The sequence below is a fragment of the Sus scrofa genome, chromosome 6, assembly GCF_054392235.1.
Source record: "Sus scrofa isolate SSC_HxYL_T2T_F1_AM1 chromosome 6, Sscrofa_HxYL_maternal_Yorkshire_Landrace_v2.0, whole genome shotgun sequence".
In the NCBI taxonomy this organism is placed as follows: Eukaryota; Metazoa; Chordata; class Mammalia; order Artiodactyla; family Suidae; genus Sus; species Sus scrofa.
Window position 1 is genome coordinate 147,200,790 of NC_139388.1, and position 17,508 is coordinate 147,218,297.

Sequence of the window (17,508 nt, forward strand, 5' to 3'; positions counted from 1 at the left end):
GTCTGCAACCTACACCACAGCTCACAGCAACACCGCATCCTTAACCTACTGGGCAAGGCCAGGGATCGAACCCGCAACCTCATGGTTCCTAGTTGGATTCATTTCCGCTGTGCCACGATGGGAACTCCTGCTTCACTTTGTTACTTTTACTTTATTGCACTTTATAGAAACTGTATTTTTTTCTTTTTTTTTTTTACAAAATGAAAGTTTGTGGCAACCTTCCATCAAGTAAATCTATTAGTGTCATTTTCCCAACATTATCTGCTAATTTCAGTTTGTGTCACATTTTGGTAATTCTCTTAATATTTAACTTTTTAAAAACTATTTTTATTCTATTTGTCGTGGTGAGCTGTAATCAGTGATCTTTGCTGTTACTACTACAACTCACTGAAGGCTCAGATGATGGTTAGCATTTTTTGGCAGTAAAGTTATTTTTAAATTAAGATATGTACATTGTTTTTTAGACATAATGCTATTTCACACTTACTAGACTACAATATAGTGTAAACATAACTTTTAAATGCACTGGGAAACCAAAACTTTTGCAAGACTCATTTTATTGCAATATTCCTTTTATTGGAGTGGTCTGGAATGAAACTGCAATATCTGAGGTATTCCTGTAGGAATTATAATCATCATTTGCCTTTAATTAATTGCTCTAGCATTCCAATTTTACCTATGAACTAAAAACAATCTCTGGGAGTCTGTCTCCTGTGACTGAAAGTACGTTTGCTTCCTGTTTATTTCTGTGTAAAATTCTCAAGCTTAAAAAAAGATGTTTCTTGCATTTGATTTTCATATTTTCTTTTAAAAATAAATTATCACACTCTTTTGCATACTGTCTTTCCAGATTTCTTGCATCTTTTGGGGGAAAACAAACAAAATATTTTCCATTTCTTTTATTTTATGAATTCTATAAAACTTGTATTTAATATGAGACCTCAGCTGGTGGTAAATATTTGGATTGCTGGGGTTCACACAGGTTACTGGTTCTGTTGGAGCCCCTACCAGCTTTTCTTCTCGGCTTATACATAGCATAAAATAATAGAAATTATTGAAAACAAGAGTGGGTAACTGTAGGTGGCTGTGGATTCTCCATCCTAGCTATTCCTAAAATAGTACCGGTGATCAGCTTTCTGATTATCATCGCTGCAGGCTCCCCCCGAAGCCCCTTCGGTTGTAGACCTTTTAGGTGCTATCTCCACCATTTCACAATAATGAATTGAAAAGTGAAAAATTCAGTCAACACCCCCCCTTTTTTGGTCACTTATTCTAAAATAAGCTGAAACATTGTTTTGTTGTAAGCTACATTCAAACTATGATTCTTTTAGATTCAATATGGTTTTATTTAATGGCCAACACATTGGTGTAGAGTCAGACCATGCTGGAAGTATGGCTTAGAGCTGGCCTTGAAATCAGGAGGTCAAAAACACCAGTAGCAAATGCACAGAAGATGCTATACTTGTGGATTCCCGGTACAGTGACTGACAAAGTGGCTCTTGGGTTTAAGCTGTGCATTGTTAATGTGTGGTAGAGTGAAAAGGGAAGGGTTTTTTTTCTCACTTTTTGGTCTCTATATTTCTATACTATTTGAATTTTTTTTTTCTTTCTTGGGCACACCTCTGGCACATGGAGATTCCCAGGCTAGGGGTCAAATCGGAGCTGCAGCTGCTGGCCTACTCCACAGCCACAGCAACAAAGGATTCGAGCTGGTTGGCAACCTACACTACAGCTCAACACAATGCCAGATCCTTAACCCACTGAACAAGGCCAGGGATTGAACCAAATCCTCGTGGACACTAGTGGGGTTTGTTACCACTGAGCCATAATGGAGACTCCCATATTATTTGAATTTTTATAGTGACAATGTTTCATTTATTACTTGTGTACATTCTTTTTCTTTTTAGGGCTTCACCTGCAGTATAAGGAGGGTCCTGGTCTAGGGGCTGAATTGGGGTTGCAGCTGCCAGCCAAGGCTACAGCCATAGCCACAACAATACCAGGTCCGACCTATACCACAGCTCACAGAAATACCAGATCCTTAACCCACTGAGTGAGGCCAGGGACTGAATCTACATCCTCATGGATACTAGTCGGGTTCTTTATCCACTGATCCAAAATGGGAACTCCTGTTATTTGTGCAACTTTTTTGTTTTGTTTGGTCGTCTGTCTTTTTAGGGCCACAACCGGGGCATATGGAGGTTCCCAGGTTAGGGTCTAATTGGAGGTACAGCTGCCGGCCTACACCACAGCTCACAGCAACACCGGATCCTTAACCCACTGAGAGAGGCCAGGGACTGAACCCACAACCTCATGGTTCCTAGTCAGATTTGTTTCCACTGCGCCACGATGGGAACTCCACTTGCGTAATTTTTTAAGAGGTGTAAGGTAAAGAAAAAAAGACTTTGCAGTTGTACCTATCTGAGACTATGATGACTTTAAAAGGTGATTATGTTATCTAGAGTAAAGGCATTGAAATTACTTTTCATGAACCGCAGAAGTTATCTAAGTAAAAGGGGTTATTGATTCTCTGTCTCTTTGACCATTCTCATGTTATGGCTCAGAGGTGGACACCTTCAAGAGAACTGAAGCCGCCCCAACTGGTGTGTGCAAGTCATACAAATCGCAACATATCATGGGTCTTGCTGCAGTGTAGGAATAAGCAAATCTTATACCTTAGTCCAGGTATTCTCCTAAATTAGTCATTTGGGAGCAAGGCAGAAGCATTTTTTAAAATAGGGGATATAATGATTGAATGATATTTCTCTCTCAATAAAGAGATCTTAGGATACCTCAATAAACATGGAGAAATACAAATTTAAGATATGATTCTTCTCTAATCACTTTAATGTTTAGTCTAAGACTCCCTGTTTTCTGTTAATGAATACCTTGGAGGGTAAATGATACTACTTTGTTATAGGAATGTGGTTTGTGTATAGTGATGGGGTTTGATCCACTAGGTTTCAAATATAGGCAGTAATTTCTACTCCATTATACTTAAAAAATAGAATTGGTTACTAAGACCATTTATAACTATATTAATATTATAAAGATGATTCCAATTAAACAAATGCGTAATTGTAATTTTGTATTTCACACAGTTATCCTAAACTGTTATGACTTACTGCTTAATGTAATTCTGTATTTATTAAAAATGTATTTTTAAAATATATTTTATTATATTTTAATTATATATGTATACATTTTTAAATAACATACCTTAAATTTTGATCTAGTAGTCTAACTTTCCAGCATAGTTGTAGGACCTTTAGGTTAACTTTGTGTCTGGAAATCTAGTCTCGTCTGTTTATGGGTTTACTCCAACTCATTCAAAGGATCTTAAGGAAGATTTAAGTTGGAACATAACAGAATTTAAGAACCAACTTTGAGTTTTCATGATGTCCTCACACATCCAAAAGAGAAAAGTGATACAATAAGAGTGTTTTACAGTCACTTGGGTTTGTTTTTCACTTGTCTTAGATTTCTCTGATCTTACTTATTGTTATCTGACTTTTTTTTCCCATCTAAGTGTGTTCACCCCAAACTCCCCTACTCCTGATCAATCTCATTTTGTAAACCTTTCTTTCTTTTTCCTTCTTTCTTTTTCTTTCTTTCTTCCTTCCTTCCTTCCTTCCTTCCTTCCTTCCTAATCAGAGCTATAGCCACCGGCTTACACCACAGCCACAGCAACGCCAGATCCAAGCCGCGCCTGAGACCTACACCACAGCCCACGGCAACACCAGATCCCTAACCCACTGATGGAGGCCAGGGATTGACACCGAAACCTCATGGTTCCTAGTCAGATTTGTTTCTGCTGCACCACAACGGGAACTCCAGTAAACCACTTCCTTTAGCTACCAAAGAAAATAGATTTGGCTCAATTAGTGATTACTATATTTTAGAGAGACTAGAACTATATTTGTAGACTACAGCAGTGTCTTTTTTTTTTTTCTTTTTTCTTTTTGTCTTTTTGCTATTTCTTGGGTCACTCCTGCGGCATATGGAGGTTCCCAGGCTAGGGGTTGAATCGGAGCTGTAGCTGCCGGCCTATGCCAGAGCCACAGCAACGCGGGATCCGAACTGCGTCTGTGACCTACACCACAGCTCACGGCAACGCCGGATCCTCAACCCACTGAGCAAGGCCAGGGATCGAACCTGGAACCTCATGGTTCCCAGTCGGATTCGTTAACCACTGAGCCATGTTGGGAACTCCTCCAAAAGATATTTTTGACTTTCAGTAATTAAATTTCTTTCATTGATAGACCTATCAATTTTTGTTAGTTATTATATGAGGCATTATTTATGAACTAATTTTCAGTGCTTTCATATTTTGATTGAGAAGTCTCTAACATTTTCTAAACAAATAGGAACAAGTTTAAAAAGTCTCTAAATCCTTTCCCACACCATTTTCTCTTTATTTAGCTTATTTTATGCTAAAATGGCTAAAATGACACAGTAGACAGACATAACTAATATGCTTAACTCTAGCAAATTTTTGTTGTTGTTGTTGTTGCCCTTTTGTCTTTTCTAGGGCCGCACCCGTGGCATATGGAGCTTTCCAGGCTAGGGGTCCAATCGGAGCTATAGCTGCTGGCCTATGCCACAGCCACAGCAACAGGTGATGGGAGGTGCATCTGCAACCTACACTACAGCTCACAGCAATGCAGGATCCTTAACCTTCTGAGTGAGGCCAGGGATTGAACCCACAACTTCATGGTTCCTAGTCGGATTCATTAACCACTGAGCCACAACAGAAACTCCACTCTAGAAACTTATATAGCTGGTTATACATTTTGGCCTTAATTTTACTGTAAAATATTTTACTGATTGCTAAAAAAAAATCACAAAATGATAGCAATTTCAATCCTAGCTTTTTTTTTCTTAATATATTTTTGAATTAAAATGACCCAATCAATGTTCTTATTTAAGAGGTACTTTTTTTTAGGGCTGCACCCATGGCATAAAGAAGTTCCCAGGCTAGGGTTCCAATTGGAGCTGCAGCTACCAGCCTACGCTACAGCCACAGCACCGCTAGATCTGAGTGCTAGATCTGCGCCCTACACTGTAGCTCATGGCAACCCTGGCTCCTTAACCCACTGAGGGGGGCCAGGAATCAAACTGGCATCATCATGGATACTACTCAGGTTCATTACTGCTGTGGCATAACGGGAACTCCTAAAAGGTACTTTTTAATTGCATTATTTTTTGATAGATATGATGGAATGATATTTTCTTAAAGAACGAAGTCTGTGTTGAGTTATATTTTATTACATTCTTACACAAGTTGAAATCTTTACATATCTTCTTTATAATATCTTGACACTGAAATGATCCAGTTGGCTAAAGCACACTGCCATGCCTTCTTAAAAGGCCTCATATAGTTGGTCATATCTGTAGTTATTCTGTTAATAGGAGATTAGGAAGACTACATTTCTATCAATATTTCTGAATAGAGTCAGGATTTTTTTTAACATATAAGACAAAGAACAGAATAGGAAAAAATACTTCATTAAAAAAATTCTTACTTTTAATGTTCTCATATGACCAAGTGGCATTCTGAATCTCAAACTACAATGTGACTAGGATGCAGCTTTAATAATTGTGATGTAAAATAATTTATGCTTATTATTTATTTTAAAAATTCAGTTTTACATGTAAAAAGATCTGTTTCAATCCCTTCCTAAATTCCTAAAAATGCAGTGTATAAAAATATTATATCTATTCCTTGCTTCTAAATGTTACTTTCACATAAGTAACAGATGATCCAAATTACTTTGCATGACATAATCACTTGAATAGAATAAGGATGGGACAGATATATAAATTATAAGATTAATTTAGAAATGTGTAAAGTAAATCATATTTGTCTAGGAGTTGTACAAAATGAAGGAAATGTGTTAATGTAGTTTAATATTTATGTAGTAAATACAAATCAAATGCTGTGTGAAGCTGTAGACAGATATGTTTGCTATTCTTGATTTTTATCTTCATGGAGAATGCATGACAAGAAATAGACATATGGAATGTACCTTTTCATGAGTCAAGAGAATATCTTTTGCAACTTTTTGTTTATGGATCACCCAATGTAATGAGGCTGAGCAAACCTGGAAAACTATTCTTGTGCATTTTCAAATTTGCTCCTGCAAGCGCACCTCTGGGTATTGCTATCCCCAGATAAAGGTATCAAATAAATACTTTGGATCTGCACATTTAACTTTTCTTCTCTTTTTAACCATTAATCATATGAAAACATTTATTTGATGCAATACCCATCTCTACACCATTTTTTTGTCTTGTCTTTTTTTTTGGCCACACCCGCGGCACATGGAAGTTACCAGGCTAGGGGTCGAATCAGAGCTGCAGCTGTCAACCTATGCCACAGACACAGCAATGCCAGATTTGAACCACATCTGCGACCTACACCACAGCTCATGGCAACACCGGATGCTTAACCACCTGAGTGAGCCCAGGGGGGCGAACCCACATCCTCAAGGACACTAGTCGGGTTTGTTATTGTTGAGCCATGACAGGAACTCCCAACACCATTTTCTTCCCCTAAGGGTGGAAGGTGGGATGTAAATAAGAGGGGCCTAAGTCTTGTTGCAGGCTATTTGGCGTCAGTCTTATAGAATTTATATAGAATAAGATACAGTAATTTATTCTGAAATTCCAGAACATTTATTTAGAGTTTATTGGTGATTAGAGTATTTCACATTTACCATGCCTCCAATATACTTCCTTGGTCTTGGGTTTTACCTGTACCATAGACAAATTAAGCATGTAAAAAAGAATATGGATTGTTTCTTTCATCATTTATGTGTCTATAAGCAGACCGCGCAAATGGGTGGAAATATGGGTGGGATCTCTGGCATCTGCTGAGCATGAGATAAAACTGTAGAGAATATGGATTTTTTGGTCCTGGGGTCCCAGGATATATATTTCCTGCTGTGAAATGATTTGAAGATATTTATAATACAGCTTCCATTTTGATCCTGTGACCTGCTAATTGTTCATGGATTGTTCAGATTATATCGAGAAACGGCTGTGAATTTTCCTTAATATCTGTAAACTTCAGAATATTAGTCCTTCCTTCTCAAATGAGTCAAGGAGGGCTATCAGTCCCTGAATGATGAACTATGTGAATGCATTATTAAAAATTCATTCATTTTCAGAGTCTTGGGCTGCCTTATGAAATCACACAACAACGTCATATCAATCATCCATTAATCCATTCTTCCTAACATCATCTGGTGGATACAATATTGGCATATTACTTAAATTTTGCAATTACGAATTACTATTTTATGAATATTTAAATATAGGAAAAGTTTATTGTGGTTTCTTTTGAGGTGGAATCTACACTGTAATAATAGCTTATTCCAAAAGTTATATAAATGCTTAGCAATCCAATGTATACAGTATGCCTCTAATTATTTAAGTTCAATAGAGAATAAATAAATACATGCTGACTTCCAAGGACTTGTTGATGCAAATATCTAAGCTGTAACAATGAGAGTGTTCTGTAATTCTTTTAATATTAGATGATTATATTAGTCCCAACTCTACAGGGTATACATTTGTCACATGGCTCTTCGGCTAAGTGACATTTGCAGATAGAGGTATGCATCACAGTGCTTATTAAGAGAAAAGGATTTGGAGTCAGACCAGTTTGTATTCACATCTTGTTTGCTGCAGGTCAGCTAAATGACCTTGGGCAAATTAATTAACCCCTTGGGTTATCAACAAAATGGGGAATAATACTCAACTAACACAAGTTGTTATGAAGATCAGGTAAGTGCCTATGTATGAAGAACCTAATACAGTGAATAGCACATTATAGATACTCAATAAAAGGCTATACTTTTATTATTATCATCAGATTTGCTGTATCAAAATTTTATCTCTTTAGAGCATCTTGTCTTGACAGCAATGTTTCTCCTTAATAATAAACCAGATAATGGCTTCCATCTACTTCACTGGGAGGGCAAAAGCAAGCCTTATGTAAGGCCATTTTCATCTGGTTTTCCAAGTACATAAAGGCTGTTTTCACCTGGCAGTGAACCCCAAAAAATGAATTCCACGATGAATGAGTTGGGTTGTTCAACTACTAAATATTGTTCCTGTAATATCATGAATTGCGTGACTGATTTGCTCCATCCGTTTAACCCAAGGAGATCATAGTTGATTAGGACTACCTTGGGGTCTTTGAGAAGAGTTAAATTTGCAAAACCAGATGCTGTTCTAAGCTCTTAGAGTCTGGTACAAAACAGTCTTCATATCTGGCTTAACCCTGATTTCTCCCTAAAGCCTCGGTTAACTTTTGGACTGTACCAAGAGTTGTTCTGTAATATTCTCACACTACCACAGAACCTAAACTGGAACTTCTACCAGACTGGATGACACAACTCACTTTTGGCCCAGCTCCATACTCTCGGCTCTTTGAGATGACGACTTCATGCTTTTCCTATCTAACTGTATACCAGGTAATTGATTTGGATGCCATTTCACAGTGGTCCTTGGCATTTGGCTGAAACAGTGGTTTCTAGCAATTGTAATGAAGAGACTGGAATGAACTATTTACACTTTGGTACAGAAAATCTTCAGTGACTCTAAGACATTCAGATATCTTGCATACTTAGAATTTTGAATGGCATTACAAAACACTTAAACATTCATTAATAGTAAGTAAAATAATGTGTGTTTTGGAAACTACTTTTAATCCATGACTTTTTATTAGAAGAAAGTATGCATCATATTAAAGTTTAAGCTTTTGCATGACTAGAATTCTTTATAAAGCATCAACTTCTGATCCAGGCGCTATCTGTTGAATTAAAACATGTATTTAATTTGGTTCTCCTCACCCTCAGCTATAAATTAGCCAAATCTGTTTTTCAGCATTGGAGAGAGGAGTACTTTTAAAATTCATTTTCATTTCCTTACTGTTTGGTATTTTTGGTTTGGCATAGGCACTGGGTTCTATTCTAAATTTTATGTAACCACTAAAAAGACAGGGCACTGGGGTTAAGAATATGCAACTGAATTTCCTAGAGATTACAATTCCTTTCCTTGTGAGTGGATTAAACTCTTATAGAAATTATCAGAGCCAATGTCTTTAGATCCCTTCCACACTTTAAGTAGTCATCACATGGTTAGTGTGATCAATAAATTAAAGGCAATCTGAGAGTCTTCAAGAAACTTGGAACTTTTAATTACTCCCATCCATTTTGCAATAATAGAGACTCGCTTTTCAAATTTAAAGTGTTTTAGAAAGTAATCAGGGAAAGAAAAGTGCTTTTGAGGGGAAATCTTTCAATGGATATTATGTAATTCAAGCTCTATATATGTTGCCTTTAAGAGAAAATTATAAGATCATAGAAATAGTTCAGTTTCATAGAGTCATCAAAATGAGAAATTAAATTAATAGTTATAAAGCGTTCATGTTCTTCATAGTAGAAGAATTACAGGCAATGATTTGAAAGGCTTACACTCACTGTCCCCTTCAGTTGAAAACAACAGTATAAAAGCAATAGCATTCAAAAGCCATCTTGACTATCTAGCAACTTGTGTGTCCTTAATTGAAAAATATTTATTGATTACCCTGTGGCTTCCAAAAATATAGTGAAAAGATGTATATGCTGGTGAGAAAAGAGAGAAAAACATGTCTTTCGAATTTAAATGATCTTATGAATGATAATGTTGTTAACTTTTCATGGAAAAAACTTATGGAGGCAATGTAAAACCAAAAAGAGGGATCGAGATGATTAAGACAATGATTTGGGACTTTTATTTTTTATTTTTTGTCTTTTTAGGGCCTCACCCATGGCATATGAGAGTTCCCAGGCTAGGGGTCAAATCAGAGCTACAGCTGCCAGCCTACACCACACTCACAGGAACTTGGGATCCTAGCCGTGTCTGTGACCTAACCACAGCTTACGGCAATGCTGGATCCTTAACCCACTGAGCGAGGCCAGGGATCGAGCCCATGTCCTCATGGATACTAGTCAGATTTGTTACTGCTGAGCCACAACAGGAACTCCCAATTTGGGACTTTTAAAAATACCATCACGTGTTTTTGATAATTTTGAACTTTCATATTTTTTATCTTAAGATATATTAAAAATTTCTTCAAGTTCAGTAAACACTTGGTGCTACTAAGCCATGAATAGTTAAATTCTATTAAATCAATGATTATCCTATCATTTCAAAATGGAAATGTAGTAGTTACTTATGCACGAACTTTTCTAACTTGAATTCCCATAATTATATAGGGCTGCCTCACACACATTCCTTATACATGAAGAACTACTTCAACCAGTTGACCAAAGGAACTCCTATCTATGGCCACTGGGGATTTCTTTCCAGGTCCTTCCATTCTAATGTGTACGGTAGTTCTTCATCTTGGTCCAACCTCTTCCTTCCTTCTTCAGAAAGGAGAGGAAGAAGGGCGTGATGAATGGTAGAAAATAAAAAGATTGGGAAGAAGTAGAGGAAAATAAGGGATTAAACGCTAGAGAAATACCTAGAGTAGGGACATCTGAATTTTTTTCAGAAACAAGTCTTTTGATCAGAAATTGATGTGTGAGTTATTTTTATAATAGTGGTGAAGTCAAAGGATCTTCACCAGCTTATAACTGAAAGGTAAATCCTGTGGAGATTTTGTTCATATCTAATTTCTGTCTTATTGCATCATTCCAAAGTTTTATGATGTGATTTAATGCAATTAAATTTGATGAAGTCAAATGTAAATAGTTTCAATTATCAGAGTTCCCATTGTGATGCAGCAGAAGAGAATCTGACTAGGAACCATGAGGTTGCGGGTTCGATCCCTGGCCTTGCTCAGTGGGTTGAGGATCCAGTGTTGCCATCAGCTGTGGTATAGGTTTCAGATGCGGCTCGGATCTGATGTTGCTGTGGTATAGGCCAGCAACTGTAGCTCTGATTCGACCCCTAGCCTGGGAACCTCCATATGCTGTAGGTGCGGCCCTAAGAAGCAAAAAAAAAAAAAAGAAATAGTTTCAATTATCATCAAATTATAATTACTAATTGTTTAAAAGCAGAGCTTTTTAAATACTGATGGTAGAGGGCAAATCATGTAACTCATAGTGTATATATATTTTTTTTAAATAAAAAAGTCAAGTGGTTCCCAGAGGGATCAGACAGACCAGATGTTTAGCAGTGGTTGAGGTTAGAGCTGGCGATGGAGGTGAAACTTTAACCCTGGTTTGACAAACTCGGGTAAGAATGAGAGGAGGACCTGATTCCTCTGCCATGCCCAACTCTGATTTTCTCATACAATATTTGTTCTTTGTGGTCTTTCAGTTCTACAGTTCTATTAGTGAAATACTTTATGACATGATGGATTAAAGAGATGTCAGTCAGCTGGCCCTGGTGCTGAATCATTATTTAATCATTCTGGTACTATGAGAAAACATTTTCCCAAATAAATGCTTTTGGAAATGCTTTATTAGGAATCACGTGCATTTCCTCCTTTAAAAATATATACAATTGTGAACAAAACAAAAAGCATAAACACAAGCAACTTTCAAAGAGAATGCTTAAATTCTTTTTTTTTTTTTTTTAGGACTGCTATAGTTTTTTTTTTTTTATTTTTTTATTTTCCCACTGTACAGCAAGGGGGTCAGGTTATCCTTAGATGTATACATTGCAGTTACAGTTTTTTCCCCCACCCTTTCTTCTGTTGCGACATGAGTATCTAGACATAGTTCTCAATGCTATTCAGCAGGATCTCCTTGTAAATCTATTCTAGGTTGTGTCTGATAAGCCCAAGCTCCCGATCCCTCCCACTCCCTCCCCCTCCCATCAGGCAACCACAAGTCTCTTCTCCAAGTCCATGATTTTCTTTTCTGAGGAGATGTTCATTTGTGCTGGATATTAGATTCCAGTTATAAGTGATATCATATGGTATTTGTCTTTAGGATTTGTCAAGCATGGCAATGAATTCTTCCCCCCCCCCCATGCTGAAAAGTTTCCAATTGGCTTCTTAGTTAACTAGCTTATTAAAGCATAGTAAAAACACTTAAAATTACAAAAAAAAAAAATTGCTGCAGTGGAATACAGTGTTTTTCTAATGAAAATTGTCAATAAGAAATTCACTTCTTACCTTGTCAGAAGGCTTAAAAGGATTTCCTTGTCCGCTAATTCCACCACTGATACTAAATCCAAGGCCAGGATTCTTCTCTATTCTCACACAAAACTATGTAAAAATGATACAGAAAGGTAATCAAATACATATAAAAGCTAAATATCTTCAAATAGCTGTATCCAATTAGAGAAGATTTACATTTTATTTATTTCAGGGCTAGCCTATGTTAACCTGCTCCACAAAAGACAGTATAAATTTTGATAAAATACTTAATGTTTCTATAGGCATCGGTTATGATTGCAACTGACTTAAAATAACCTGGGCAAGAGACATGAGTACGTATTTATTCATCACTGTGTGCAGGACTAAATTTTGATTAGCAGTTTTCAAAAATTAAAAGCCTTTTAACAATGAAAAGATTGTGCATTATTTTTATTACCTACTTTAAATGCACATAAATTCCGAATAATTAGAAAGGACCATATGAAAAAGTGAAAGAAAATTTGCAATGTGGAGTTGGGGAAAAGATGGCTATTTAATTTAAACAAGTTGTTACTCTTTCCAGGAGAGAAGAACAAATCATCTCCTTGGTAGATAACTCTACTGTTTAGAAATAGCACAATTTTTAATTTGAGAAAGGGGAGAGGTTTTACCTATAGTTTGAGTAAAGGTGAAACAAAGGAAGAATGAAACACTCAGTAAAAAGAATTTGGGGTTTTGGCAGCAGGTCCTGAGGAGGCAGTTACAGATCTTAGGGGAAAGAGAAAAACATTAAAAAAGAGAGAGGTGAAAAATATGGAGAAATTGTGACAGGGAAGAATGGATAAATAGGACTGTGAAGGTTAATATTCTAGTATTCTGTGCTCTATAACTCCCTAAACTCCAAATCATCAATGAAATCTGTTAGACATCAGAGTCTTATGCTTTGCAGTTCTATAGTTAGTCCACCTTGGAGTGAAGCTGTAGTAAAGACAATAGCCGTTATAAGAAATGATACGAAGAAAGTAGATCAAGAATTCAGCAGAAGTGAAATCAATGCCAGGAATGACGTAGACAAACTATAATAAACCTAGGAATTCATGATGATCCTGATCCGGGGAATGTGTATGTGTGGGCTCTGGTGAAAATGCTAGTTTTCCATGTAAAGTTTGGACAGGGTGACCCCAGATATTGGAAAGACTTGGGACCACAGAGGGAGCATATGGTTTGGTTACATAAAGGGAAAAAACCCCCCAACTTTTATAACTTTTAAATACAGAACAAATACTGGAACTAGGCTGAACCAAATATTACCAGAGATTAGCAGGCAAATGACTAGTAAAGAGTTAAGGGAAAAAGTCTAAAGAAATACATTAGCATATATTTTCTATTTATATAAATATACACTGGAAATGTTCTTAAAGATGACTGGAAATGTTTGCTTTCTTAAAGGGCTTAATGTTTTCCCCAGCAGCACTGGTTAGTTTATTAATTTGCTTATGGGCAAAGGAAAATTACAAATATGCTCTCTACGTTTGTATAATGAAGGTACATTCAAGCCTTACCTCTTAGATCCTTCAAGGCAAACTTGTGTCCTATTCCTGACTTAATTAGCATATATTGTGAGTCTATGGGAACTGGATCAAATAGGTTTGGCCATTTAATGAGACTATTCTTAATTCACTGTCACATCTTTAATAGCAAATATAATGTTTAACTATTACATAGTTCACCTGCAACACAAGGACAAAAAACTATCCACTAATGTAATTTTTTTGATAGAGTCATTAATGAACAATTTCTAAATGAGGAGTAACTGCAATTACCATAACTACTCTCCTATGTTTTTATTTTAAAGATAGGTTTAATTACAACTTTTCCTTTAATTGAGCTAAATTTGTTAAAACCAGTTAACATAGGTGGTGGATACTGCAGTTTCTAATAGTTTTGTATTTATATGGCTCACGGTCTATGGATATGAACATATAATAGCTTGCTGTAGCTCAAAGGAATATTTTGGCTTTATTCAACATACGAGTTCTCCTTGCAGACATTTTTTATTAGTAGTATTAATTAGAAAATGGGAAAAAAGGAACTAATATGACTTAAACATTTTACCTTTGCATTTTCCCATATATCTGTGCATTTCCAATTACGTTATTTAAACTTTGGGTTGTATCTTTCTAATGTGAACATTTTATACTGCACAGTGTAATATGTAGAAAATATATATGCACTTCTGGCTTTCCCCAGATCCCTGTAAAACCTACATAGAAATATATGCAATGGATTTTATTTACAAAGTAAATTGCTGAGAATATTTTCCAGTCATTCTCTTTCAAGGTAGTGACTGTATCTATTTTATATGATTGTCAATCTGGAGAGAACTAAAAATCTAAGGAAAGCAAATTTCATATGTGCCAAGTATATGAAGAACTGCCTCAATATATTTTTTAATAATGGAAATAACAAAGATGACACTGTGGTTTTATAAATATGACAAACAGCCATAAATTCTGAACTGAAGCTAGACGCCCCTTGGGGATGCTATGGTATGGCTAATAAGTTGGGCTGTGACTGTTGTGTCCCATAAAGCATGTCAGAGAGAGTATTCATGTCACATACAAGGAGTTCCACCTGTCTGCTGAGGCCCAAAGGGCCCATAAAATGTAAGAGGAGAGAATTCCTCACAGCTGAGAAAGGGTCTGAAACTAAAGAGGTTTTGCAAAGAGGAGATGGGATGCTCTAGCAAAAGGTCAGACTTAGGAGGCTACTAAGTAGCTTATATAATGAAAATCTGCTTTTCAATTTTCTATTAAGATATTGATATCAAGAGGTGAACTCTGGCTGAAAATATAAGTAACAGCTTGGCAGTGAATGATGCATTTGCCTCAGAGTTGGCTTCCATCATTTGACTTTACTTGATATTTCTGGTCTGTGTTAATCTTGCTCTAATTAAAAGAGTGGGTTTTATCTTGGAAAGGCTCGTGACCAAACGGATTGTTATGTGGCAGTAAGACTCTGTGAAGTCATAATCTATAATCTCTAGAAGACAGCGATCTGATTTGGTCTTGCAATGCTCTAAAACCCAGTAGAAAGAGCAAAGAAAATAGTTGCACTGTGTGTGTGTGTGTGTGTGTGTGTGTGTGTGTGTGTAATTCAGGATTAGAGAGTTGCTGTTACAGAAAGATACCTGGTGATGCTATAAATAACTTGCTTACCATGCTTTGTTGTAATGAGCATTCTCTTTAAAGTCTGTATTCTAAAGCTTTAAGGGGATTCTAAACTGTTTTTGCTGCTCAAGATCTATTCATCCTTTTTCTGACAGATATAACCTCAACTTCTCTTTGAAGAATCACTGACTTCTCTACCCTCAGACTGTATGCTTTCGATAAGTCATGTTATCTAGACCTAAAACAAAGCAGTGTATTCCCTAGAAATATGATTGTCTATAGGATGGGCAGTTAACCCAATCAAACAGGAGTAGTGAGATGCCTATCAAGATTTTTCAGGAAGGAGAATCTTAATCTTTCTTGTTAGCTTTAAATCTGAGAGGGTCTGGAGCTCTTGAGCTATCTTTATACCCTAAGGAAAAAGCCTTTTTGAGATGGGAATCATCCCATGGAGAAAGCCATGATTTCCTCCAAGCCTAGCAGTAAGCCTTATCTGAAGCTACCCCCATCCCTGGAGTTTCAGTTTACATGAGTTGAAACAGTCTGTTTTTGCTTAAGTCTGATTAGGTTGAGTCACTCATAACCAAGAGGCGTAGTTGATTAAAAAAAAAAAATGGAAAAGAAGGTAGCTTATTTCTAGATATAAAAGAATTGGCTTATCTTTTATTTTAAAGAAGAAACAAATTACATACTTGCTTGAAAAGCCTTTTGGGAAGTGAAGTAAGCAAAACTTCAAATAATCTGTACTATAGGAAATTCAAGGTAAGGTTTTGATCTGTTGGAGGATCGTTAATTGCTGAACCCTAAGAAAGAATCTTGTAAATAAAAAATGTTTCACTTCTGAGGCCATTTCCAGGCCTGGAAACTGAAGAGTATTATCATAGAGAAGCTCTGGTGGAGAAGCATCCACATCCACTGGATTTTTATGAAAGTAGGACATCTGAATCACCTCCTTGTATTTCTTATTTACCTCTTCATTGACTATCTAGAACAATGGGTGGTACATAGTTAGCACTCAGCTTTTGGTTGAATAAACAAATGAGGTGTGACATGTATGTTTGGCAAAAGATACTCTCAATTATTCACTGTCAAAAGTGTATGATGATCTTTCTTAGAACAGATGATGAGTTTTTAGAAGATGTGTCAGTTGTTCAAAGTGCTTCAATTATATTATTACTGGTTAGAAAAACCATTGTAGCGTTGAAAGTGAAAATTGTTGTGCAAATCATGATTCATGCCTTCATTCCACAAATATTTATTGATTTTCTACCAAGTGTCAGGCACCTTATCAGACAGACAAAAAAATTCCTTGCCCTTATGGAACTTAGATTCTAATGAGGAAGACAGTAAATATGTGAACTATAAATAATTTCAAATAGCGAGATGAGCTATGAAAAAGAATAAAGCAGAAAAGGTGGCAGAGAGTGATGGAACAGGAGTGAGGAGCTATTTTAGGTAGTCAAGAGGGCCTCTCCGAGAATGTGACATTTGAGCTGAAATATGAATGAGGTAAAGGATGAAGCAACAGACAATAGGAAAAATGAGAAAACTATTCCAGGCAGGGAGAACAGTAATTTTAAATGCCCTAAAGACAGATGGGTCTTTTAAAGTCAAGAAACAAAAAAACGGTGTAAGGATAGACTTAGAGATCAATGAAAAGGAATTAAGAATCAAGAGATAAACCCTAATATTTGTGATGAATTGATATTAAACAAAAGGCCCATGGTAATTCAATGACGGCAGAATAATATTTTAAACAAATAGTATAAGGACAGCTGGATGCCTACATGCAAAATAATGTCTTTTACTTCCACCTCACGCCATACACAAAAATTAATGCAAAATAAATAAGGGACTAAATGGAAGAGCTAAAACTATAAAACACTAAGTAGAAAGTAAAAGAGTAAATCTCCATGATCTTGAGTTAGGCAATGATTTCTTATATATGAAAACAAATGTTATAAAGGAGATGACCGACTTTATCAAAATTAAAAATTTTGGTGCTTTAAAGAGATCATCAAGAAGTGAAAAGACAATCTGCAGAATGGGAGAAAATATTTACAAATCATCAATATGATTAGTGTTTTGTATCCATAATATACGAATGCTAAAAATTCAAATAACCCAATTAAAAATGGCAACGAATTTCCACAGACAGGTATTCAAAGAAAACATATGAATGACTCGTAAACACGTGAAAAGACCTTCAACATCATTAGTTATTAGAGAAATATAACTTGAAAGCACAATGAG

The 17,508-nt window shown here is 36.2% G+C and overlaps 1 protein-coding gene across 50 annotated transcripts in view; it reads right to left on the reverse strand.

Annotated features, from left to right (window-relative positions):
• Nucleotides 1-17,508, reverse strand: part of LRRC7 (leucine rich repeat containing 7) — a 537,967-nt gene that overhangs the window by 22,700 nt on the left and 497,759 nt on the right. For all 50 annotated transcript variants that reach the window (XR_014807988.1, XR_014807993.1, XR_014807989.1 and 47 more), the window contains one exon: nt 12,122-12,214. Coding sequence is in view for 38 of the 50 variants with exons in the window: in XM_084964727.1 (XP_084820853.1) it covers nt 12,122-12,214 (93 nt within the window). In the remaining 12 variants the exon portion in view is untranslated. The remainder of the gene's footprint in view (nt 1-12,121; nt 12,215-17,508) is intronic.